Genomic DNA, 25,931 nt, shown 5'->3' with positions numbered 1-25,931 from the left:
GCCTCCTAACTAAGAAAGTTCATTGTTCTGGCGATTCAACCCTACGATGTTCTTTTTAACGTTATCAATGTGCTCGAACAATAATTTAATAACTGCAAGTTGTCGTTTACGTGCAGTACATATTACTCATCAAAGATGGCGTTCAACAATCGTAGTTGTTTTCATTCAGTAGTGGACTATCTCTGTGGTCAGACGTGCAGTCGGTTTTTCGATTATTACCGTGTTTTTTTTTCGTATCCGACGTTTATTATATTTTGCCGTACCGGTGATTAACCGCTACAAATCGATCGTGTAAATGTAAATAATACAACATCGAGAGTATCTACGAGTCATGTACGTGGAATTATTTCCGTGCCAGATAATATAAGAATTTGTGTTTAACCGTTAGTTAAATATTTTTTTTATTATTACTTTTAAGTTGTGAGAACGGTTCATTTTGACTGCCTTACGGTTACTTTGTCCCAGTTTTATAATAATGTGCAAATAATATACCTACTTACATACATACGTCTGCAATGCAAATTTACTTATAATTACAATTACACTAGTTTACAATTAGTTGTAAATTTTTTATCATTAATATTAACTTCATTCAAACAAATTATACTATGTTCACATGATAGCGACAAAGATTCGATATAAAGCGATTATTTAGCGTGTATACTGAGTACTGACTCGTAAAAATAATTTTATTGTGATATTTTTTAAACGTAATTAGCGAGAATTGATTTATTATTCAATTAGTAGTAATGAAATTACAACATGAGAAACTAGCGACTGAGTATTATGAAATTATTGGTCTGTAATCGTAACTATTATTTGCATGCACATAACTAGTACCACATTTTGTAAAAATATGATAGATTCAAAAGTTTATAAGTACATATTACAAAATATTAATCACTGTCTAAACTCTAAAGTATATAACGTTTTGATGTTGTGATTGTGACATGGTTATCAATATTCATGTGTTAAATTTAACTATCATACAGTCAATGACATGTCATTGCGTACAGTGCACCAGTTAAAGGGTTGGTTGCGTGGGGTGTCGCGACAATGATAACATGATAATAATGTTATAACGTTTAGTTTGAATTAAATGTAGTTTGTTGACTGTTAGTATTCTTCGTAGAAATGCGTTATATTAGTTTAAATAAAACATAACGTAGATTGCCTGCTTTACTTACATTATTTTATATCGATCGGGACTTACCTCGTCCACTAGTGACTAGATGGATATTATTTTGTCTTCTGATACGAAAAATACATTTTACAGAGATTGATTTTTTTAAATTATATTTAGCTATCTATATAGCTGAAAAAATATTGTTTTATTGACAATGTCTAAGCTTACAAACCGGTCCAAATCGTTTTTAAATACACATTATGAATTAAGTAGGTACCTAGATACTATTTAAGAATTGTTTTATTTTAATACTGCTTCGAAGCAACTAAAATATTTATTTATATATTATAAGTATTTTGTATATTTTTATTGCAGATACCTGAGTAAAATTTTTATTGGGTACATAATGTATAGGTACGTCAAACAAGCTGTAAAGTGAAATTTAAATCAGCTTTTCCTAAATTTCACAGGCTCTCTCTGCAGACTAAATTAACAGTATTTCACATATTACAATATTTTCACATTATTTTGAATTAATTTATTGACAGCATCTGTGACGCAAGCGACTTTCTCCGTTGATGTTGTTATACAACCGGTCACCGGTTACCGATTACCGGTCAAACTAGCCGGTACTGCGAGCACCCGAGCATGAACGCTTGCTTTCTCGACTCTGATCACTTGATACTTTAACTGCAGCTTTTTGTTATGGAAAATGCGTGAAATCAGTGTTATATATTTACTATATTAGTACCTGCGTATATACTATCTGAGAAATTTTACTCTTGTAACACCTAACACCTAGTAGCCAACGTTGAATTGCACCCAGCTACTAAATTAAAATGAATAATGCACTAGCATATTCCATTTTTTCGACGTTTGACGTCCGGTAATTAGGACGAAGGATAATTGGCTGAAACCATTAGCCCGATTCACAAATGGCATTAAAACTGAATAAAATTGGCATCGATCGGCAATTTACCGAAACGGTAGATTTGGAATCAATCACTATACAGATTTATTTAGAATGTAACCGACACAGGATGTTGTCCGGCTAATGGAAGTTTCTTCAATGCGACCTTATAATATGAAAAAGTTCCCCCACCCATGTTCTAAAGTATTATGAATTGTCAACAATAAATGCTGGACATCTTGAAGATCACTGATGTCTGTTTTGAGCCTTATTTAATTAATAGTTTTGTAAGCAAGTTGTCGTTCATAAGTAATTGTTGTCGCTTAATTCGCTACAACATAACTAGGCCGAATCATGAAAACTTTCAATTCATAATTTATTACGGATGTTCTTGATTTAGAATTAGATACTTAGTGATCAAATGACATGACGTAGATACTGTTAGTGTATTTTCTCCTGGATGCCCTTGCATTTTTATCAGTTCTGTTTTTAGAGATTTTAATTACTCGTTTCCTCTACATTCCTGACGAGTATTATATTTTTAAGAAATTCAGTGTTCACTTACTAGTTAGTAGGATATTCCTTATATGCGAAATGTTAGATAAGTCCATTTTGGGATTATTTTATTTGATTTTAAAAGTGCACATGTTAAAACAATTTCATTTTTACTATTTTTTCGCACTCGTCGATTATTTGCTTGGCACGTATAAACATCACCGGAAAGCGTAATCATTGACTTAGCTATCTTCTCGGTCGTCCCTCGTGGCTGAGGATAGTGATCACCCTGAAATGCATTCATCTTATTCACGACCAAGACTCTCTACCCTCACGGTCACTTGCTTATCTCAGAGCAGAGTGAAGAGTACCTTTAGTAAGCTCCTTCACCTGGTCGCTCCAGCGCGCCGACAGTCTTCTGCCTCGCCTTCCATGGAGATGTCTTCTATGTCCAAAAAACTACAAAATACGTCTCATACATTTGTCGAGATCCGTTCTTTTATCTGGATGATTGACCGGTTCGTCCTGTGCTCTGTCCAAAAAATGCGAAGTATTTGGCGCCAGCATCAAATTACGAAGCCTTCAATTGCCTTCCGCTCTTTTGCCCTCAGAGTCCATGACACCAAAATATGGAAAACACTAATTTTTGCACAATCAACATTTTCGTGGCATTTGAAATTCCTCGATCGTAGACGTGTCATCGTATTTTTCGCAATATGTGTGTTATTTCTTGTTTTTGCTTCACAGCCGCTTTTTCCACTAATGGTCGATCCTAGATATATAAACTCGGCCACTGTTTCTAAATCGGTTTATAAATACGCTTAAATGCAAATTCTTCTTTTTTCTCGAATCGAAACGAAACTTCTAAAAGATTATACCTCATCATTATTGTATTCTGAAATGTTTTGGCAACTCTTGGTGGAGCTCTCGTAATACAACGCGTACGACGTAAGACACTGAATACTCATCTGACAGCTCCTGCTTCGATTCCCGGTGTTCACTGTTATACATACGTAGCAATATACGATATTCTCAAAGCATGAGCGTTTATGTAATTTTTCACTTACTACTAAACCACTCTCATTGGGCCTGTTGGGTAAGTTATAGTCTTAAACTAAATACCTATAATTCAACTCATTTGACATTCGATGTAAACTTATCAATGACAATAATTAAAATTGAACAATATACTATAAATATCTAAACCTAAACGATTAAATACTTTAATTTATACAACTTAATAATCTCAAAATTGGAAGTGATTATTATATTGTGGATTTAACATGCGTTGGTTTAGTTTCGAGTTATTTAGATTTATTTTTATTAATGGATTCATATTGTAAATGAATTTAATTGATTTTGAACATAACGTGTAGCATTTTAATATTGTGTTCACTCAGTTGCCAGTTGTCACGTATTAAGAGTTTTTATTATCGTTATCATACTGTTGTAAAAGTAGGTTGGTTGGCATATTATCAAGCTAGCCTATTACACCAGAATTAATTCAAACCAACACACTAATCTTACGTATATGCCTTATATCTTAATAAAATAAATATAAAATATTATATACTAATTTTAAATGTTCCCAAAACTGTAGCCTGAAATGTGCAAAAGGTTTATGCGCAGTTCCAATTTAAAAAAAACATTATTTTGATCTCGATGACAGATGAACAAAACAAATGAAATTAACCGTTGCTCTCATTCGGATTACGTAATGAAAAAATATTTATTATTTAAATAATAATAATTGTTCATGCATATTTCCTATATATTACCTATTAAATTGTGGTGGTTCCTTAAGAGGGGGTTCAAGAGGAGGAGATTGAAATATAATCTAGTATCAAAAGGACATCGGCGTCGTTAGGACGTTAATTTAAATCGATATTTTCGCAAAAATCACTAATCATCGGAGATTTTATTTAAAAAAAAAATATATTATTGGCATTGTCGGCCGTCTTACACATTATTATCTGATAAACAACTGCACATGTCCGCCGATCAGAAAACAGGGCTGTCAAAATATTATATGCATTAATATTTTTTAAATGTTAATTTCGTCATAGTATTATTATTACCTAATTCAAATTGAGCGTAGGTTGATACTCAAATACTATTATAGTATGTTTATGATTTCGAGAAAATAATACGATGATATATAATCCATATCAATTATTTGAAAACAATACATTTGCATGTAGGTACATGTATAATATAGTGAAAAGGTCAGATACCTGTTTAATTTGCAAGATAACATCAAAATTTGTATATACTTACCTAAATGAAGAATATTCGACATTCATGAGTGAGCACGGCTCAAAGCTATGAAAATGTGTTTTTTTCAATTTGAAAATATTTTAATTGTGTATTATTTTATTACAGATTCATAATACGTTATAAAACTAATACAACATACTGTTTTTTTCTATGAATAAAAAAGACTGGAAGGAACATATTGTGTCACGGCAATCAAGAAAGACCGGAAAATATGGCCAACAATGCATGATACACGAACATAAAGTACACAAAATTACCTATTTAAGGCCATTGGACCCGTTTTTTCCTGTCTTCTCGGAATCACGGAAATGATAAGCATGTTTAAAACGAATTGATACACAATATACTCTTTATTTATTTAAAATCTAATAAATAGTATTCAACTAAAACGTTCTGTGTCATTAAAATTTTTCGAATCGCTTTACTTTTTAAAATAAATGACAATTAGTCAGTCCTGTTTTCGAAATTGGTCAAAACGACTGTCACGCCACAATGAATGTTGAGCTTAATAATAGTTTTGCAGGTATATATTGTATCAAAGAAATGGGTAAAACAATACATTTCATTGATTAACTCACGTACTTTTTTTAATTTCGGAAAAATAAAGATTTTAAAGCCATTTTAGTTTGAGTATACATCAGCCAATTTTGAATGATTTTTTCTCACAAAATAATATATACTGCACAATAAAAATATTTTTTTTATTATAATATAACATTCACGTAATACTATAAATAATAATTAACAATGAAAAAATAAATAAAACCCCATACATTTGGTATAATTAGTGACGCTGTATTACTAAAACACGTCGTACATTTTCATGTATTTATCCTGTTTTCAGACGTTTTAGAAATATAATTATTTTGCAGAATTATTAAAAAAAGGCAATTTGATTGATTGATCCATACAGTTTTTTCATTCTTTCGATATTAATATAGTTAGTCGGCGACCAACTGGGACGCAGTGAGGACGTGTTTTTTTTCTTCCAGAATTTAGTTCATCGCGGAATATTATTATGACAGACGTAATATTTACATAACAACAGTGTTAAACAAAACTTAAGCCAGTCACAGGGTTGCCACATATTTTATAAGGTAGCTTGCGTGAATTTCTTGAAATCAAAAATATGTTTATTAGATTTTTGTGCAAGTTTATTCAAAAGATAATTTACTAAACATTCTTTGAAGGTGGCTTCGTATTATACATGGGAAAATCATGAGCGGTACATTAGCCAAACCATGCGCTGGTCGCCGTCGAAGTGGAAAAACATTTCAAATGATTGCCCAACGGTACAATATTATTTTGTATCTTCAGATAATCATGCCTTTCCGTTAGCAATTTATTTTATGATAATTATTATTTTTATAATTATTTTTATAACACACCCATGATAGCCACGCGGCGTAAGTGTTGGCTTATTGCGTCGTGGGTCCCAGGTTCGAATCCTGGGTCTAACAAGTACACATATTGTTTTTCAATTTGTGTATGAGTCACAAGTATGGATCTAATAGGTTAAGCAAGTGGCTGACATACATTTATCGTAAAAACAAAAATCTGTCAATACAAACCTCCACTCTGTGGAGGCCCATATGATCCTATTAGGATCGGATACGGTCGAAAAGAATATTATTTTTTACTATCCTACAGTGGAGTAGTTGGCATAGCGCAGTGGGTGTGGGTTCGAATCCCACGTCTGGCAAAATTACATGTTTTTGCAATGTGTGTTTTATCCAGATTAACTACCATTCCTCATAAAAAGTCTGATAGTATAAGCCTCCATATGCTCCGCTGAGGAGATAATGGTATTTAATGTAACATAGTTCGTTGCCACCGGGGCATTTTAAATAATGTAATAATTAACGTGATATTTGCCATTTAAAAATTAATTGCGCATAATGCGCATTCCACTTCCCCGGTGCCAATGAGTTAGTTATCTAGCCGCAAACGCATTATTATTTTATATTAATTAAATGTTAGAAATCAAACATTTAAAAAAAAATCAGTAGACAACCCTCGTCCAATGTTGGACGGAGACATGAATTCTATTATTATCGGCCCATATTCATTATTATAGGCCGGCCAGGTGTTATCAATAATTATAATCATACACATTAAATAGTTTCTTAATTTGGATACCTATAAACAATTTTTGGATTGATTTAATTTTTAATACGTGTATTGTTTCAATGATATAAATAACACATATTTCACTTCCCGTTTTTATTTATTATCTATACTTACTATAATTTCGAAAATATATTTGGATGTTTGTATGTTTGTACCGTTGTGTCGGTTTTTGTTAATAAAAATCCACAGGCGCAGTCGGATTTCGACAACATTTGGAGGGTAGACGGCGGCTGACGAGCCGGAGTGCGTGGTGGAGGTCTCGAATTTCAGATTGAACCCGCCTCTTCTTCTTCGTTACATACATATTAATTACATATTAATACTATTTATAACGTTTGTATATTGTGGATTCGATTTTAATTTAGTGTTTTTTGTTTGACCTTTACTCCTATTAGAATTATTTTCATATTGGCATATTGTATTGCAGATATTTTAGATAAATATATCCACGAAGCGACCCTGTGTGAAGCCGGGTACTTCAGCTAGTGTTATAATATATTGTTTTATTAATTTTATACTTTCATTTATTTCCGAAATGTGCGTCTATTGGGAAACCGCTTCAAGATTTGGATGGACGCCGCATTGTAAATTTTAATTTATTTTTTAATCGCCTCATTGAAATATCAAGTCATTCAATTCTTTTTTTCATGACTATGGCAAATTTATTTATATTTTCCGAAGTTAGAAGAGGATCTGTATCTGAATTTGTTATTAAGTGTAATATGTGTGACTTATCTTTTACTCTCAGTACGGATGAACCTAAAGCGAAGCAAAAAGGGTTAAACGTATAATTTGTAATGAGCTTATGAAAATTATTAAAATTATATTTGTTCACACTTTCGTTTTTTTTTGTATTCATACACACCGAATTTGCCGTGGGAAAATTATATAATACATAAGTATATATATTTCAAATACCTCAGAAACCTACATAAGTATTAGATTTTTTTTTGAAAAATATTTGCACTGAATTTGGTCCTACAATATGATAGGTTCAAGAAAATGTATCACTTCACAAATTCAGCATATCAATAATATGACGTTCTTATTTGGAGGTCTAATATTTTTATTCTTATAATTTATTCTACCTACTACCTACAAAAATTTATATAATTTGTTAGGAAAAAAATATTATTTATTAAATAATACTTTCGAAACCCCTGATTTCGCTCAAACTTCGCTTAGGCGGCAGACAGCAGCATATTGCACGTGTACATTAAAATGTTATAATATAATACTTCTATATACCTATACAATAACATGTTTATTTTGTTCCAATGCTTGTCGCTTACGTCAAATTTGATTCTTGCAAATGAACCCATTAGCCTTAAGTTTACCGCACACGTGCAGACCACACGATATTTGTTTTCGCAAAGTCATCGCTTTCCAAAATGGCGAATTTGGTTGCCAGTTTTTATGGCGATGAATCAGTATGTTCCTTCCTGTCTTTTTTTATTCGTAGGTTTGTTTACTATGTACACCAAGAAATTTCCATTTATAAAATCCAAAATGAGTTTTGGAATATAATGCAACTAAAACTAGAAAAATTCTATCATGGGTGTTTACTTCTTGAATTAGTTGACCCCAGAAACAACAGGTCCATTCCACTACGTGAACCACAGTGGATATTATGCAGGGTCCACATTGGCAACATGTCGCCGGCAACCTCGTTAAATTTTACGATAAGTATGATAATTATCGTAAAATTTCTTAAGCCATTATGATAATTATCGTAAAATTTATCGAGGTTGTCGCGCGACATGTTGCCAGTGTAGACCCGGCATTAGATGCACAAAACTTGAATAAAATATATTATAAATAAAATTTAAAAAGTATAATATAATTAATTGCGTCGACAGCCCTGGCGTCGCCCGCCAGTCGGATGGACTAATAAAAAAATAATGTATCTAGTGACTGTATGTTAATAATTATTTTTAGGCACTCATGATATAAATTATTTCGCCCATTGCCTTTACATGCAATAATGGTTCTACCTACCACTTGTTTCACTAGTATAAAAGTGAAGTTGCGCAGTCAATAAAAAGTCACTTTCTTTTTATAATAGGCAGACACTAAATTCTACGTTTTAAAAAATATGCATTAGAATTAAACAATACCTATTATTTTTAATACGTAGGTCCTAAACATTACAAATAAACACTATTCATTATTAATGTTTTTTGGATAGCACATGAAATAAAAATGTAGGTAGATATGCATTTCAACATCCTTCGTATGTTTAATTCTCGGACAATTTCAGGTTAAAAAGTTATTAATATATTATTAAGTTTATATTGTGGTAACCACATAATTGAAAATGTCACCATCATATTGGTTGCAATACTTTCTCCCAAACAGTTGATTAACAAATTGAATTTAGTAACATTTACGTACCTACCTATATTAGAAGATATTATTTTTTGGTCACCCCATTCTGTCTTCACGTCGACCGTGTTTATCATTTAAATTTAATTTAGAGACCATTTACATTTGACACAAGCATTGTCGGCGACCTTTGTATATTGCTAGTAGACCAACAATTCCGGACCACATATAAAAAAATCATATTTTCAATTCTCAAGGGCAATTCTGTAGAGCTTACCCTTAATATTTATTTTATGGTTTCAAAAGATATTCTGGCCATTTGGATGACTTCGTTAATTATTATAAATTGTGGAAATAATACTTTTAACATTTCCTTGGTAGTGGGAATAAAATACTGGTGAGGTTATATATGTACCAATTATATTATAGATCAAAGGATTTTTCGCAACCTCTTATTTTACATGAAGCACATTCCCAAATTATACATATATGCCAGCAAAAATTTCGATATAATTAGCAAGAATATTAATAAATATTTTCATATATCCTTGGATGAGTTTTCTATCCAGTACCTATTACATAATATGATATTTATGCAATGACCAAAGTTTATGTGTCATATTAATTAATAATGTATTCGCTTTTAGTTTCTAGATTTTTTTTGCTTGCATTTTTTTCTGCCAACTGACATAATATTTTCTTACATGGATAAATTTTTGTCAGGCACAGATGCAATTCTGGCCATGACGGTGGATGTGTGAGTGTTCTACGTACATGAATCACACATTATAGACGTCCGATAGTGTGTGTTGTCAGTTTTTTTTTTATATATGTAAATAACCATGCCCTTGCTTTTTCGTACAAGGTGGTGTTTTTGTCAGTTGTCAGAACGAAGGACAAGCGTATTCTTGACACGTGTTTAAGTTTATCAAATATTATTCCACACTGGAGATCGGTTGCCTGTTACTCCACACCCGTTAAGTATTTCATATTTTCTCAGCAACTCTTCTAGTCAGGGAACGATTGCACGTCTGAAATGTGTGGTTCATTTTCGTAGGACACTCAAAAATTCAAAACCATGCGTCAAAATGTAGTCAATATAGTGTATTTGGGTATAGCCCAGTGGTGGCGAACCAATGGCACGCGAGATGATTTTGCCTGGCACGTGTTTGAAGAGAGAGAAAAAACCTATATTAATAATAAATGACAAATCGCACTTTATAAACAATCGCAGAAAAATACTTTTCAAGACTAAGCATTACGTTTAATGTAAATATTTAAATTCATATGTCGGTTTTTAGGCTTTATGCGTCGTATTCATTGATATACTACTAGATGAGGAGTTCCCATACAAGTGTCATTTTTAAAATGTACCACAAAAGAAGATATTACGAAAATCGTCTTATAATATTTCCTTGTATGTATAATGCGTTAAGACCATAACATGGATTCCCGAATTTCACCCGTATTGCCCTGGCTGTAAAACTAAATTTGCGTTCTTGGAATAGTGACCCTAAGGGTGTCTGCAACCCAAAGCTTGCAACCTACCAAAAATTCATGTCTGAGCGGACATGCGCGGAGCAAGTCGTCATGCGCTGACTATTAGTTAGAGTAAGATGCAAGCTAGATCGGGCTTACTCATAATTATTGCCAGGTCGTTTTCGGGACAAATATTAAGTGAGCTTATATCGAGTTAAGTCCGCTGATATTAAAACAGTAAGTTTTAACACTGGCCGAGTCGCTGAAAATCGGGCGCCATTTTAAGAAGCATATGATTCATCCAGTAGTATATCAATTGTCATATTATATAATATTGTCGCACTAACGCAATTGCACTAACCACATCTAATTTTGATCGATCTACAATGCTTGAGACCACTGTAGCGAGATAATGCCTCACCTGATCTGGGCAATTCTGGTGTCGATTTGTGCGTAAAAAACCAGAATGATGTATATGTTACGCCAAATGTGCGAAATTGACTATTACATGAAATGGGCTAAATTTTGGCTAATTCATGTAATAGTCAAGCCTGTTGCCTTATTCATGAATAAGGTAAATATTCTGCCGAGTACATGAAGTCGCCAGGGCATGGAATTCTTAAACTGTCAACATGACAGCAGAAAAAATAAATTTAATACGGAAGATTTTATTAGTTATAATTGGACATAATATAATATTATTAGGTTAGGTTGGGTTGGGTTAGGTTAGGTTAGGTTAGGTTAGGTTTTGAAATTCTGAATTATTCAACTGAATGTCCATTTTGAGGTTAGCTAACAAGTGTCAACAAACTATCAAAAACGTAAATCGACCATTGCATGTACGATACCCAAGCACGAATCAAATCGCGAAAATACCTTTTAATAAAATTCATCCGTTATCATATTATAGTTCTAGTTTTTTTGCGCATAGTAAATGGATATGAACGTCATTTTAGTTATTGATTGGTATATTTTTATATTATAATCAATGACATCTGACACATTTCATTTGGTTAGTTTGATTAGTTGCAAAAAATACCACCGGAGCGCGACCACCTATTTTGACCATAGATAATATACGTATATTTTGACCAATCCACGAGCATTTCACACATTTAGTTTAGTTGAAAAAAATACCACCGTAGCGCTACTATCTAATTTGTCCAATACATGAACAAGGCAGAAAAATTACTGCGGAATTCATGCACTCACCAGATATTTTGTCTAATTCATGAATAAGGCAACGGGCTTGCATTTTTCATGATTTAGGCAAAATTTAGCCCATTTCATGTAATAGTCAAATTCGCACATTCGGCGTAACATATACATTAACAAACAATTTCATCTCTACCAACAAAAAATGGCTGCAACAAATAAAAAACAAAAGCGTGGTGGAGCTTGTAGTAGTAATTCTGGCAGACAGTTTCAAAATTGGTGGACCGAAATGTATGGCGTAATTGAAAAAGTGCTAAAGCGTGTGCAATGTTCTGTGAGTAATATCTAGAATATAATTATTTTTAATAGAATCCTAAAAAAACTATTTTTTCTCCATGAAAAACTGTTCAGCACATCAGACAGTCGAAAAATAATATTTCGGAAATTTTGGCACGCGTATGTAAAAGAGTTCGCCAACCCTGGTATAGCCTATCGGAATTATATTTTTATTAATCTATTCCGTGGTGTTATTCCACGAAGAAGACGTAGGTCGTAGACAATATTAAACTGATGGTTTACATTGATTTCACAAAATCTTTGCGATACATCTACATTTCGATAGCTGTTCCGTCTTGAAACCTCGTTTCGATTTTATTGGTGAATGTTTGTTTATTATGGAAAATTTCTTTGTAAAAATAAAATATACTATTTCGTGTTATATAAAAGGCTGGCGTGGCTCCACTACTGCTTTCTACGATACTTACTTTTACTTCGTTCCAACATTTCTCTCTATTCATAATAATAATGCTAGTCATTTTCGTCTCATTACGTTTTAATAATGGAGCACATTCTCGTATCGGAAATGCTATTCGGTATATTGAATCGACCAACTTTGATAAGCATTCTCTTGAGTATCTTGATAGTATTGAAACTTAATCGGCCAATTTTTTAACCTACCACTCTCTTATTATTACAGAAGTATTTTTTGTATAGTCATACACTAATCGTATGATTGTTAAAAAATACATACCTAATAGATTTTGGACTCGAACAAATAACAAAATAATCGTGATCAGTGATCACTTTTACTTATATTTTGTTTTACAACTGAAAAATTATACATATAGCTATTATAACTTAAACATTAAATGGCGGCAATTTTAAGTAAAAGTATGAACTATTCTCTGATATGAACTATGGGTCTGCTGCTCACACTAATGTCGACATTTCGTAAACAGATAGTTGTGATTGGAAAATAACCCTACTCACCTGCGAATACGTTACGCTGCAGAATTCACGGGGTGTTCGCAGATCTGGATGGTGTCGGTTGTCGGTTTTTCGACGATCACAAAAGTGAATGGACACAATATATTTATGTGATTTTCTCAAAGCCTGGGTGTTTCCGACTGTTTAAAATTACTAACAACCACCTTGTACGAAAAAGCAAGAACATGGTTATTAATAATTAAAAAAAGAACTGTTTTTATTGACTACAGCAGTGGCCGAACTAGAGCCAAAACAAACATTTTCCATATAATATAAAAATACGGTTTAGAGAGTAATTGTAAGCAGAGTTGTATGTAATTGATTATTTTGTTTTCGCTCCCGCGTGGAGTACGATATATATGCCAGGGAAGAAAATGTACTTTTTTATTTTTATGCGTGTCGTAAAACAATTTTTATATGTAGTTAATACCAAGTGATAGACTCTTTCTATAAATAATCACGAATTACCACATAAACACTGAATGTCTTCAAGAGATTCGAGAGAAAATTGACATTTGTTTCGGTAGTTGAGTAGTTGCAGTAGAAGAAGTCAACGAGAAACACAAACGTTCAAAGTGTCGCACGTGGAGTATATCGGTTGGCCGTTATAATTTATTCAATCCACATTATTTGTTCGCTTTCATCCAAGGCAGACATGTTTGTGATATTCTACTCCTCATACTCCGGAATAAGGTCATGAATTATGAGGCAAATCTTAAACAGCGATTCTCCGTAGAAAATGACTGTCACAATAACTTCGTTATGAGTACAAACTAGATATATATAATAAAATTATGGTAACAAATAAGAATACCAAAAAAAATATCCTACGTTGTCCAAAAATGTTTCGACTACAATATTTTACTCTTGCAACACTTTATGCCGCAATGTTTTTGGTGTGGTTGACTTGGTAGTCATAGACAAATTAATATTATGTTTATCTTGTTTACAGCGGTCATCGTTTTCGACATTATTTGACATTTCGTATGAGATTTTGAATATTTGAAAGGATAACCATTTAAATTTTCTAAATAATAAAGATGGTTCAATATATTTGGCTACCTATCTAAGTACTATTATTAACGTGGCCTGTTCATTATTACGAATTTGTAAGCTGTAATTGTAGCATAGTGTAAATGCTTTAGTATATTTTAGTACTTACATGTACCTACAAACCGAACAAGAAAAAATCGGTAACAAGAGACTATTTTGATTTCTCGAGAAATCAATAAACCAATCTCGAATTCTCAAGAAAACAAATATTCATGAATTCGACAATTTTCGAATCTCGAGAAATGAAAAAGTCAAGAAATCACAATATCTATACAGATATTGAACGCTAAGCATCATTCAAAGGAACTTTTAACTTTCAACAAAGAAGGAAGCAACTGGGAATATTTTCTCCCTAACAAGTTCCAATTATTGTTCATATTATATTTATTGAGAACTGAATTTGTTAATTCTACGATATTTGAGTTGTGTTTAGGGCTATTATAAACCCATCTTTTATAAAATAATAAATTTATGATCGTTATGCTATCTTATGTTCGTTCTGAAAATGGGTTTGTACTCCGAAATAGATTATTAATAACCATTATCGCATTTAAGGTTTCTTCGATATTTTTAGATTTGTTGTGATTTATTTAATAAAATCATCACTCAGCTTTTAGACATTGTCCACGTCCGCTGCGTTTCACTTCTCGACCGCAAAGCAATATCATTTGATACCCTGCGTAGAATGCAATCTATTCAAATGTAAACTCTTCTCTGGCCGAGCTGCGTTTTGGGCAATCGGACCCGCTTCACAGCCGTGTAATATAAATCGAATCGTTATTACCAATGAACGGCTGTGAAATAAGAAAGCAAAATCCGATCGATGACTTAAACCGGTTTCGGAAAGAAATTCTACTTTCGTTTTTAGCGAGATTGGGTAGGTCTGCGTGTGTACCCGGCGTTGCGTAACGTCATCCTATTGCCGTCGCCGCCTTCCGAGGAAAAACGCTCGTCGTCCACTCCGCAGCTGCACTCGGCGAAGCGTGGTCGCCGCCTTTCTAACAGTGACGTTTTTCATCGATGCCTTAATTGCATACTGCACTTATTGGGTTAAATATTCACATTTAATTATTAATTCGGTGTGTGTTTTTTAATGTGAAGTGTTTGTGTGTTTTTATTAATTCCATAAAACTCGTTGACTTCCGAAGTCACAAACTTTAAACCAGTGGTGCACAATATACCTACACGGGAAGCATGCGATCCTCAATGCAATTTATTATGGCGCACCATATAATTTCGTCGTTTCTTGTTATCGGCTGCAATTGATACCTACCATATATTATACAACCACATAAAAGAACTAACTATCGGAAATACGTAAAGTAAGCCCTCATAGTGGCACGGTTTTTTTTAATCTTTTGTTCTCTCATTTTTTTTTTTAAATAGTTTAATCTCTGAATTGCGCTTACACAGACGACATGATCTGACAATTACATCGTGCTTTCAGTATTGCAACATAATAATATATCATTGATATACAATACACTATACAATGTAGTGTAGAGGTGTATTTTCGTTGTTATAGCGTGGTGCGCGGCGCATATAACGATGAATGTACCTTATTTCACTTAATTAAAAAAAAAAAAAAAAAAAAAAAAAACAGTAGTTTTCTCTTCTTTTCCACATAAAGATGACAGACGTTCTATATACCCAGGAAACACGCAATTAAGGGAAGTGGGTTGCCACCTTGGTGACGCTGTAAGAAGGTATACTAAACGTGGAGAAATATGGAATAAACTTCAATTTAACCAACGTGTGTCAAAGAATAGGCAATTTGCAATATTTGTCATGTAAACGCAACGCACATATAATATTCTTGTGATTTATTTCCTGCTCGTCATTAGGTAAATTCTCTTAATGTTGCTATTTTTAATGTGTTAATTAACGTCGTTACTTTGGACTTGATTCACTCGTGAATGTAATTTTTTTTAATGTATTTATTTTGTTAGGTAGGTACCTCATTGTTTATCTCGTACGGCTCTCGGTGCGTGTAATAATAAATAAAATATTCGTACATACGTACATTATCAATAATTAATATTGTAAAGAACGTGTTTAATTTTCCACAAATCAGAGATGTAATTTTTCACATATCTGTAATCTGTAATAAAAAACCAACGTAAACACGTAGTCGGGTGATATTTGATTGTATGTTCTTTGTTCAACTCTGTCTAGGAAATTTCTCGTAGATAAAGTTGCCTGGCCGACCGTGCTTGATAAGATATTATGTTTAATAATTTAGTAATTACTTTTTTTACTTATACTTAATCTAAGAACTTACAAAATAATAAAATAGTTACTGCCTCGATGATTCTAATCACCAAGAAGTATTACAAAATTATGTGTAAATATTATATAGATATTATGCACTTATGTTATTGTGGCTAAAACTTCAAACCAAGAAAATAATCAGAATTAACTGGTGTCCTGAAAACCAAAAAAAAAAATCTTTTCTACGTAAATTTTTGTTTTCCTCTTGTTATATACAACGTGTATATAATAATTGGCAAATTGCGTAACATTTAAAACTCGTTTCTTTTCATTTTGATGTGTAGGATACAATTATTTTAAAAGTGGGTATGATATGATAAGTGAAAATTTGTGATCAAGTGAAAAGTGTATAATATAAAATTTTGGCGTTATTATATTTGTCACCAAGAAGCCAATTCTGTATATGAAAACAGTCCGATCCCAACATGGTGTAGTTAGTAGTAGAATATATCATCGATGGGTGCTGCATCATTGGCCGTGGAAGGCGCTGGTCTTCTTTCCGAGATGTGGCAGCTGGTGACGCCCTACTCCGGCGCCCTGGGTATGGGTAGTCCGTGCGTGTGGTTGCGATACTGCAGTAAATCCCTACGCCATTGCGGGAAATCCCTTCTGAAGAGACAGCGCAACTTTATCAGGCGAATAAGGAAGGTCTGAATTACTTTAGTATTTCCATTATTTAACAGTTTTTTTTATACAATACATAAGTACTTTCACCTCCATCGGATATACTGCATTGGGTTATATACCGATGCATTATTACGAATGGGTTTATTTAATCCAATTAAGGTTCGGTTAATTTTTAGTTTAAATATGTTGTAGCTGATTTAAGCGCGAACACATCGGAAGAGGTAGTCAAATCCGCAAGTACCCGATTTTTTGAGTGGCACAACAATCTCTTACCAACAACCCAAGTAGAATTTTTACAAAATGTATTATCCCGTGCAAAATTTGTATTGTCTTGTAAGGCAGTAGGAATAGGCCACCTTTCCTCACCAATCACCATATTAAATACTTGTCTGTTGTAACCGCTTACCATCATTGTGAAGTGATCCAATCTACCAAGCTTTCTGTTGTCATTTTTCAAAATAACCAAACCATTCGGTTACGGTTACAGTATACAGGTTTGCCATAAATTTGTCCGGGCACTCGGCTAGCTTGAAAGGTGACTGTTAGAATTCATCCAAGACATCTTCGTCCATGCCTTGGGCCCGTTTCAGACAGGACACCGGTGTCGCTCTCGATATAATATAGGAGGCCTTTGTATTCGAATAAACGGGCCTTTGTATTATGTTTATGAACATCCCAGAGCTAATGAGTCAACGCATAGTTTAGCGGTATAAATTAGAACATAAAACTGACTGCGGTAATAAAAACAAGTGTATCGGCGGCTTGAGAATGTAGCGGCCGACGGAAACGTGTACCGGATACGCGTTGACTCGTTATCTCTGTGGCGTTCATAAATATAATACAAAACCCCTTTATTCGAATACAAATGCCTCCTTATTATATACGAGTGCGACACCGGTGTCCCGTCTGAAACGGGCCGTATGTGTATTTATGTATTTTTCGCAATTAAAATGATTAAAAAGAGTAAAATGAAGTAATCCTTCCCGTCTGACGGCTATTTGGACATGCTATGGTTATGTTATGATCTAATTATATTACAACTGTAGAATGTACGTGTACTTCCCTATATTAAAAAGTTAGTGAATTTTAAAATCAATAACAAAAAAAAAAACATTATTGTTACATAGGTTTTGTTATAAATAATTAAACGGAGAAACGCCGTAATGTAGGCAATTAAACTAATTAGTATATATATTTCTCCTATATCCAATTATATTTTTTTATTTAATGTTAAAGCGTGAAAAGGTTTCCGATTCCTGGTATATAATTATCAGTTTTTAATAGTTTATAAACTGTCCAAAAATACCAAACTTCATGTCATTGGGTATATAATAATTAATAATATATAAATAATAAAATGTTTTTATTAGATATAGGTGTTTATTAATAATATTATGCAATAATAACAATTATCATTTAATGAAAAGTTTTTTTTTATATAGCGACGATGTTTCCTTCATTAATTTTCTTTTAGCGCCTACCTACCTACTTGAAATCTATTCAATATATTTGGCACCTGCCTGACGTGTTAATATATGATAAGAATGTTATGTTTTGGTGTGATTTTTCTCGAATATTAAATGCGTAAACATTCTAAAATCGAGCTACTATGTACTATAAAAATATCTATCCGCGGGTTTATAATATTTAGGTCAGCGTTTCCTAAACTTTCTTGGTCACGCGAACACAGTATTTTGACGGAACAATTAAAGATAATTTTAATAAAAAAAAAAAAAAAACAATTAAAGATAATAAACGAATTATTATGCGTGGTGACGTGCACGAAAACCAAACTTTATTATTTTATGGTAGTCTAATAATTATACATAACTAGCTGAGCCAGCTGGCTCTCGCCAGTCTGTCTCGCTAGGTCTTGCAGACAGCTTGGCGTCCTAATGAAATGATATTGGATTTTAATAAAATTGTGAAGTATGCAGAGACGGCGCCGTTTGGCATGTCGCTGATTTGTTACTTTTACAATTTGCAAGTCGTTACTGTCGATATAAATTTAGCGTCATATGTATAGTCTATTATGGATTTTGGCCTTCAGGATGTCATCTGATACCATCCCAGGCTGCTAGACCTAGCATAATACCTGACAATTTGATTGCGATTGAATATAATGTAATAGAAGAAGGTTAGCCATATAAAAAATAAATTTAAACTATTAAGTTGTTTTGTTTCATTGTCTAAAAAAATGCTTGCAGCCATAGAATAATATTTAAAAAAATTAAAATTTGAATTAAAATTTTAGCGATAATATGTTTCACGCTGCGGGACGTTCATATCGAAACAAATGTTGATAAAAGAAGAAACATATAGATCTGAGAGGAAGTAATTATTAGGTTGGAAAAGAATTCGTCCAGCAGTGTATTGATATAAACTGATTATGATAATGGCATTATAAATAGGTAGATTATGTATATTATATAGCGATTATTCATAGGACCAAAAAGAGTAGAATCGGCTTAGAGAAGCCTTCATCCAGCAGTGGATTGACCTGGTCTAATGATGATAACGATGAAATGAATATATTATATTGAAATATTTGATAAATGCAGCAATGTATATATGAAACAGGAATGGAATTAGTTTTGAGAGGCCTTCATCGAGCAGTGGATTGATCCTGGTTCATGATAATAATGACGATATAAATGGGTAGGTAAATTTTAATATCACCAATTTTAATAGATATAGCAGTTCATATGACCAATAGGATTATTGATAAAACCTTCATCCAGTAGTGGAATGCGAATAAGCATAGTGATACATATTAATTCTTCTATATAACCACGCGAATGGAAATAATGGATAATACGACGTAGACGACTCATAGTGTGATTAGGGTATGAAATTATCATAATTCACTATTTTATTTGCTTATACGCACGCATGCATTTTACTTATATTATGTAATAAAATATTTACAATATAAAATGAAATAATATTATATACGTTGTGTAATAATTACCTATAGTAAATGTCATTTTTAATAATTTACCTCCCTAAAAATAATTATGTTTACGTTGTCTTTGAATATAAAAGTTCGAATAAAAATATTTTAGTCTATGTTTGTTATTGTGAATTATTGTGAAGCTGATAAAATAAATGACAGTCGGATAAATGTCGAAAAATGCAATTAATAAGATTCTGCGGTACAGTTCTGTTATGAGGTATTCAGCGGAAAACACATTTTGAAAATAGCCGATATGTTAGGTTTGGTTAGGTTAACCTAACAAATAATCCAGTATCTCAGCTATTTTCAAAATGTGTTTTTCGCTGTATTCCTCATAACCGAACTGTACCAGTATGGACATAGTAGGTTAACCGAGTGGCTAACATCCATTTATCGTAAACATAAAAAAATCTGTAGTAAATGTGCCGCAGAGGTGGACATGAGATTTTACAACTTTCTTTTTAGACCAAACCAAACCTAACCTGGAGAGTGAAAATAGTTAGTTTTATCACCACATTTCATAATTGGGGAAAGAGAATAATTGACCTCAATACTTATAATAAATAAATTTACTTCAGTGGGTCCAATTTCAAACAGTTTGAAAAATGTAACACTGATCGGTACTATCAACCATAATTGAAAAACGTGAGCAGAATAGTGCATAATATTATTATTTTAAATAACTTAATAATTTGAAAGTCAAGACAACGTACCTATCACAAAATATGTTATATATTAAATCCATTACAATTTAAATTCAAATACCATCGTTATACATTAATATATACATATCTACGTACTCACCGTAATTACTATATTACCAGATAAATAGAATTAGGTTGGAGAGAACTTCATCTAACAGTAGATTGATCGAGGATGATGGTGATAATAATAATGAATTGAATAGGTACCTAGGTAAATATTATCACAAATTTGATAACATAATTTGTGAACGAAAGGAATGGAATTACTTTGCTTGAACAGTTTGATGAAGGTTTGGATTGATTCAGGTTTTTGAAACCCACAATGACTGAGTGGCTAACATGTCGGCTTATAATGTCGTGGACCTGACAAATACATATATTGTTTTTCACGGTCTAAAAATATAATATCAGTTATGAATGTGACCGTAAATAATATACGTCAAGTGTTGCATTAAAATAATGTCATAATGACCAGAAAACCAGAATGATGTTTTAAACCAGGAGCATATGCACTTACCTGGCGTATAACTTCATCAACAGTAGATACACAATAGGTATTTGCTTCACAACTTAAATTAGAATGGTGACGGTGACACATCATAAACATACAGCAGCTGTCAGATTGATGTGACATGGTATACTTCGCCGGTAATATGAATCTAATATTATAATAACAACTTCAAACGATTGAATGTATTATTAGGATAAGTATAGTGTTTTAATATAATATAGGTACACATGTATTAGGTAGTTTTATTTAACCTCTACTGAAAGCGTAATATTATGTTAATTAAGATCGCACCAAATCGCTTGATTGAGAATAATATCCGGATTAAAAATTCACTAAAACATAAACAATTCGCCAAATCACTTGATTGAGAGTAGTATCCGTTTCTAAAAGTCACCAAAACCTAAATAAACATCTCTTGTTTCTAATACAAAGGCATTATTTATCATATTGTCATTACGATTGACGGAGTAGCCGCCATTTTGAAATATAATATTTTCAGTGTTGCAAACACATCGAAAAAATAAATTCCCTAATTAATATGTGTTGTAAAAAAAGTCACGTGTCGATCGAAAATCTATTGTAAAACAGTCAAAATAACCATAAAAAACCCTAAAACGCAACGAAATTTATCAAATTCCATACTTTTATACTTGAATAAAGAACGTTTCTCTACTGAATTTTTCATTTAAACCTATTGGACATGACGAATAAGTCACACAATCGCTCGCAAAAACGGGCACAGCTGTAGGATAATAATATATAGGAGATTATTCACGTTTCCGTGTTAAATGTCCACTTTTTGATCATTTTTCTTCCGGTGGATGTTATTCCCACAATAATTGCATTAAAAATATATAATAATAATTTAATTATGTAAACCGAATGGAATATGGCAATATGTACTATTTTTACAGCGTTATTGAAATATTGATATTCATTTTATGCAGATTAAGTTCCTAAATACCATTATACAAATGTTTTCTGTAACGCTAAGTAAATTTAACCGCCTAATTTACTTTTGAAGAGAGAGTTTCTTAGAATTTTATTTAATTATTGTCCATAATATCTTCTTGCATCCGTTATTTCCCATTGAAGCAGACGAAATCGGTCCTGACAATTATTAAACTGTGTGAAATAAGTACTGCATAATATTTGTGTTTTATTTTAATTAATTATATTTTTATTATTTAGTGTGAGTCATAATTTTAAAATTCTATAAAACAATTTAACATAATTTTGAAAGTTGTTGTTTCTTTTAATTATTATTGTTATTTATACTGACAATAAATTCGTATCCGGAAATTTGAACGTAAACAGTTCACTACAACATGTGGCGAATTGTATGAGATGTCTTTACTAGGTTAGGTTAGGATTAATCTAATTGGAACGATACTATTTGCAAACTATCGCCGCATTTACAAATGTATTCCACGGTGAAATGTTCAACGAAGAACTCGTCATTTGATAAAATTTTATACGAACTCATGTTTCACGTACTGCGGCCCACGAATAAATGTCCCACGATGAACTGCATACGTACAACTTACATGTAACCAATAAAATTGTAGTGTCGCTCCGTGACATAATATTTACTCATTTGTCAGCGTTTTGACGATTTCCATGCTAAGCACAAATTATTATATTTTTTGTCTGCTGTCCTTGTCAGTAGGTACGTTTCAACTTCATTGAATGATTGAGAATGGTTACATTCTCAATCATCAATATTCTAAAGCTTCGATGCTTATAGTTCATATCGGTATCTGTTATTTTCGAAGTTGCGATTCTCGAAAACGACCAAGGCTCGAGTTAAGAAGGACAAATCTAATTAATTTTGTAACTGAACAGTTAGGTAGATACTGTATTAGTGATTCGGTTTTTGTTTGTCTCATAAATTTTACGGTCGATGCATTTTGAGCAATTACGCTAGGAATATATCTTCAAGACTCTTTATAAGCATTGTTGTATGGAAATCGATTGTAAAATTGTATTTATTCAGTGAGCGAAAACTTAAGCAACTCATATTATATAAAACAAGCAATTTTAATTGCAATTCGACATGAAAATCTTCCACTCTGCATTTTTTTTTGCATAACTTAATCAACATTAGTTCAACGCTCCGAAAACAATAGTTTTTTTTAAAAATTATTAATGCAATGTTAATACATAATATATTTCATTATATGCGTGTGAAAAAATACATGTTAATGTAATAAGGCGTCGACATAAAATACTTATTTTAATCAACGAATAATTCACAAGATTTTATGAATGTACCATTCTAATTATTGAACATACATCATTTTGAAAACATTTCGGAGAAAATATATTATAATCGAAAAAATCATTTTGAAAAAAGTAAGACACCCCGCAGGAATCGAACCTGCATCTCTCGGGTATCGCGCCTATGTCCACTAGTCGCGAATACTATTCTAAAATAAAATTTACTTTGTCTCACCTTATAAAAAGTTAATGTCGATTTACAATTAAGTACCTACCCTAGCCAAATATTTTATTTTGGAGTTATAACTACTATCCATTTTGTGTTTACAAATTTAATGTTTGCACGACAATACCACGAAATATTTATTATCTTGTGTGAAATTCTACACATTTTTCAACCTGCGAAATAAATTATTCATATTTACATTTTAATTCGCACCGGCAAGAAGATTCAGTGCAGTTGGTACGGATCATGCTAAAATACAAATTATGCGGCAAAAATACATTATAAATATCGAATTCGGTACAGTTTGCTATTTACATCCTCTGGGAATGTCCTAAAATGTGAACGGAAAGGGAACAGCTGTTCAAGTCGCTTAAACCAGCTGTTGGACGAGGGAACATAAACATAATGGAAACTGGCTTACCCTTCTCGGTGTGGTATAACAGGTTACTGCTGTCGAGTGTGGAAAACTATGGGATAAACTTAAACAAGTGTTAAATAATATTATTTTAAATAGTTACGTGTCTATAATAACATGTATTAAAGTTTGTCACATATATATAACGTGCATGAAATATTAAGGGCCGTCGGTACGCTTTGTTATACTTGGGTTTTATGGCCTGACCGTCATAAAAGTACCCTGCTTCAAAACCTTGGTCATGGCGATGGCTTTTTCAGTTCTAATTATTAATCTGTAATCCTGTAATCTGTGATCCATAGGACCGTCCGACCTGGTCGCCACAAAGGCCAATTTTGTAGCATTATTAGCTGACGGTCTGAGAAATGCATAGTAATCATACTTTATATTATTTCATGTACAATTCTTATTTTTAACTCTTAACTAGATTCGTGTGACATGCATGTGATAAATAAGTAATTTTATTTTTCGCCGTCGGCATTTCTCACTGAGTACTTGTATTAACCGATAACGCTGACGGCTTGTGAAAAAATGTATAAAAAAAATAATCAAGTAAATAAATTTTCCGCGAGATTCGTATGTGAACGTGAAGATCTCTTTACTTAGATTGTTCGGCAGTTTTGTAATAGCTTTTGTTTTTACCATTCTTTTAATTTTCCTCTATGTAATCCTATCTTCCATGGACACTTTTAATTTAAAGTCATGTAAATTTAGTCAAAGCGAAGTCATGGCGACCTAAGTCTTGGGTTACTGCTCCTGAGACATTCCCAGTCATAAAAAATACATCCACACGTAGGGTCCCGTGATACGCCCGATTACGACCGGGTGTGGTGCGGGACAGGCGTGGTTTGGTGGGGCCATTAACTTCAATGTTTGTAATTTGAATGCATAGTTGTAATTATTCGATCGTTTTGACCATTACCGAAAATTAGATAGGTACACCACCATGCGTATAAGTGTAATTAAATGAGATTAAAAAAAATCATTTCGTCTAACTAGAGCGGTCTGTGCGCGTCATGGTCATTTTTTTACAATAACTTGACAAAAAAAATCAGGTTTCAAAATATAACAACTGAGCTCTTCATCTCTTGATGAAGTTACTTTGTAAAACTAAACAGCAATTAAAATTTATGTTTTGTCCTTCTAATAAATTTTATGCAAATTAACTTCTTGTAAACTTTTAATTTCCATACTTATAATCAACGCATATAATATAGGTCCAAAGTATAATCAATAAAATTATTATATTATCTACTGTTAAAATAAGTCTTAAATTGTTTCTTTGGTCTATAAAAGTGGGTTTATCTCATAATATTCTCCGCATGTACAAATTAATTTAAGACACGTGTAGTAAAGCAAAAAATGTTATATTTGACTAATAACTGACCATGACATTAATAAAGGCTTAATCTCATACAAGTGTTGTCTTTAGGCTGGGATACCGGTCCGCGAAAAAATATTCGATGCTAAACTGGGTCTCAGAGGAATGGGACAATTGGGCGCCGCACTGTCGAATGAAATAAATAGACATTCGTTACGAATTTATACAGAAAGTAGACGAGGAATTTTAATCAATTTCTATCTACTATTTAGTAGTTTTAATTCGTTTTGCTCTTAACATAATGTTTTTTATTTCGGATTCAAATTATCATGCCTGATGCTTTATATAAAGATAAAATAACTCTCTACTCGTTGAATTTAAACATATGCACAATTAAATCATTATTTACGTGTGCATAGTTTATTAGCAAAAAGTATTAAATAGATAATAATACAATAATTAAA

General features: G+C 32.4%; 1 protein-coding gene across 3 annotated transcripts in view; it reads left to right on the top strand.

The window, feature by feature from the left end:
- LOC147072876 (protein fem-1 homolog CG6966) overlaps positions 1 to 25,931 on the top strand; it is a 195,521-nt gene that overhangs the window by 135,419 nt on the left and 34,171 nt on the right. The window contains exon 1 of one of the 3 annotated variants that reach the window (XM_085946193.1): positions 248 to 383. The exons of 1 other annotated variant lie outside the window; for it this stretch is intronic. Coding sequence is in view for 1 of the 2 variants with exons in the window: in XM_085946191.1 (XP_085802317.1) it covers positions 16,944 to 17,135 (192 nt within the window). In the remaining variant the exon portion in view is untranslated. Of the gene's footprint in view, positions 1 to 247; positions 384 to 16,801; positions 17,136 to 25,931 lie in introns of those variants that run through there. One more of the 3 variants, XM_085946191.1, reaches the window with a different exon arrangement.

The sequence above is a fragment of the Rhyacophila brunnea genome, unplaced genomic scaffold (genome assembly GCF_057557595.1).
Source record: "Rhyacophila brunnea isolate RB1 unplaced genomic scaffold, BYU_Rbru_1.0 scaffold_19, whole genome shotgun sequence".
NCBI classification, from domain to species: domain Eukaryota; kingdom Metazoa; phylum Arthropoda; class Insecta; order Trichoptera; family Rhyacophilidae; genus Rhyacophila; species Rhyacophila brunnea.
This window is presented reverse-complemented; position numbering and strand designations above follow the sequence as displayed.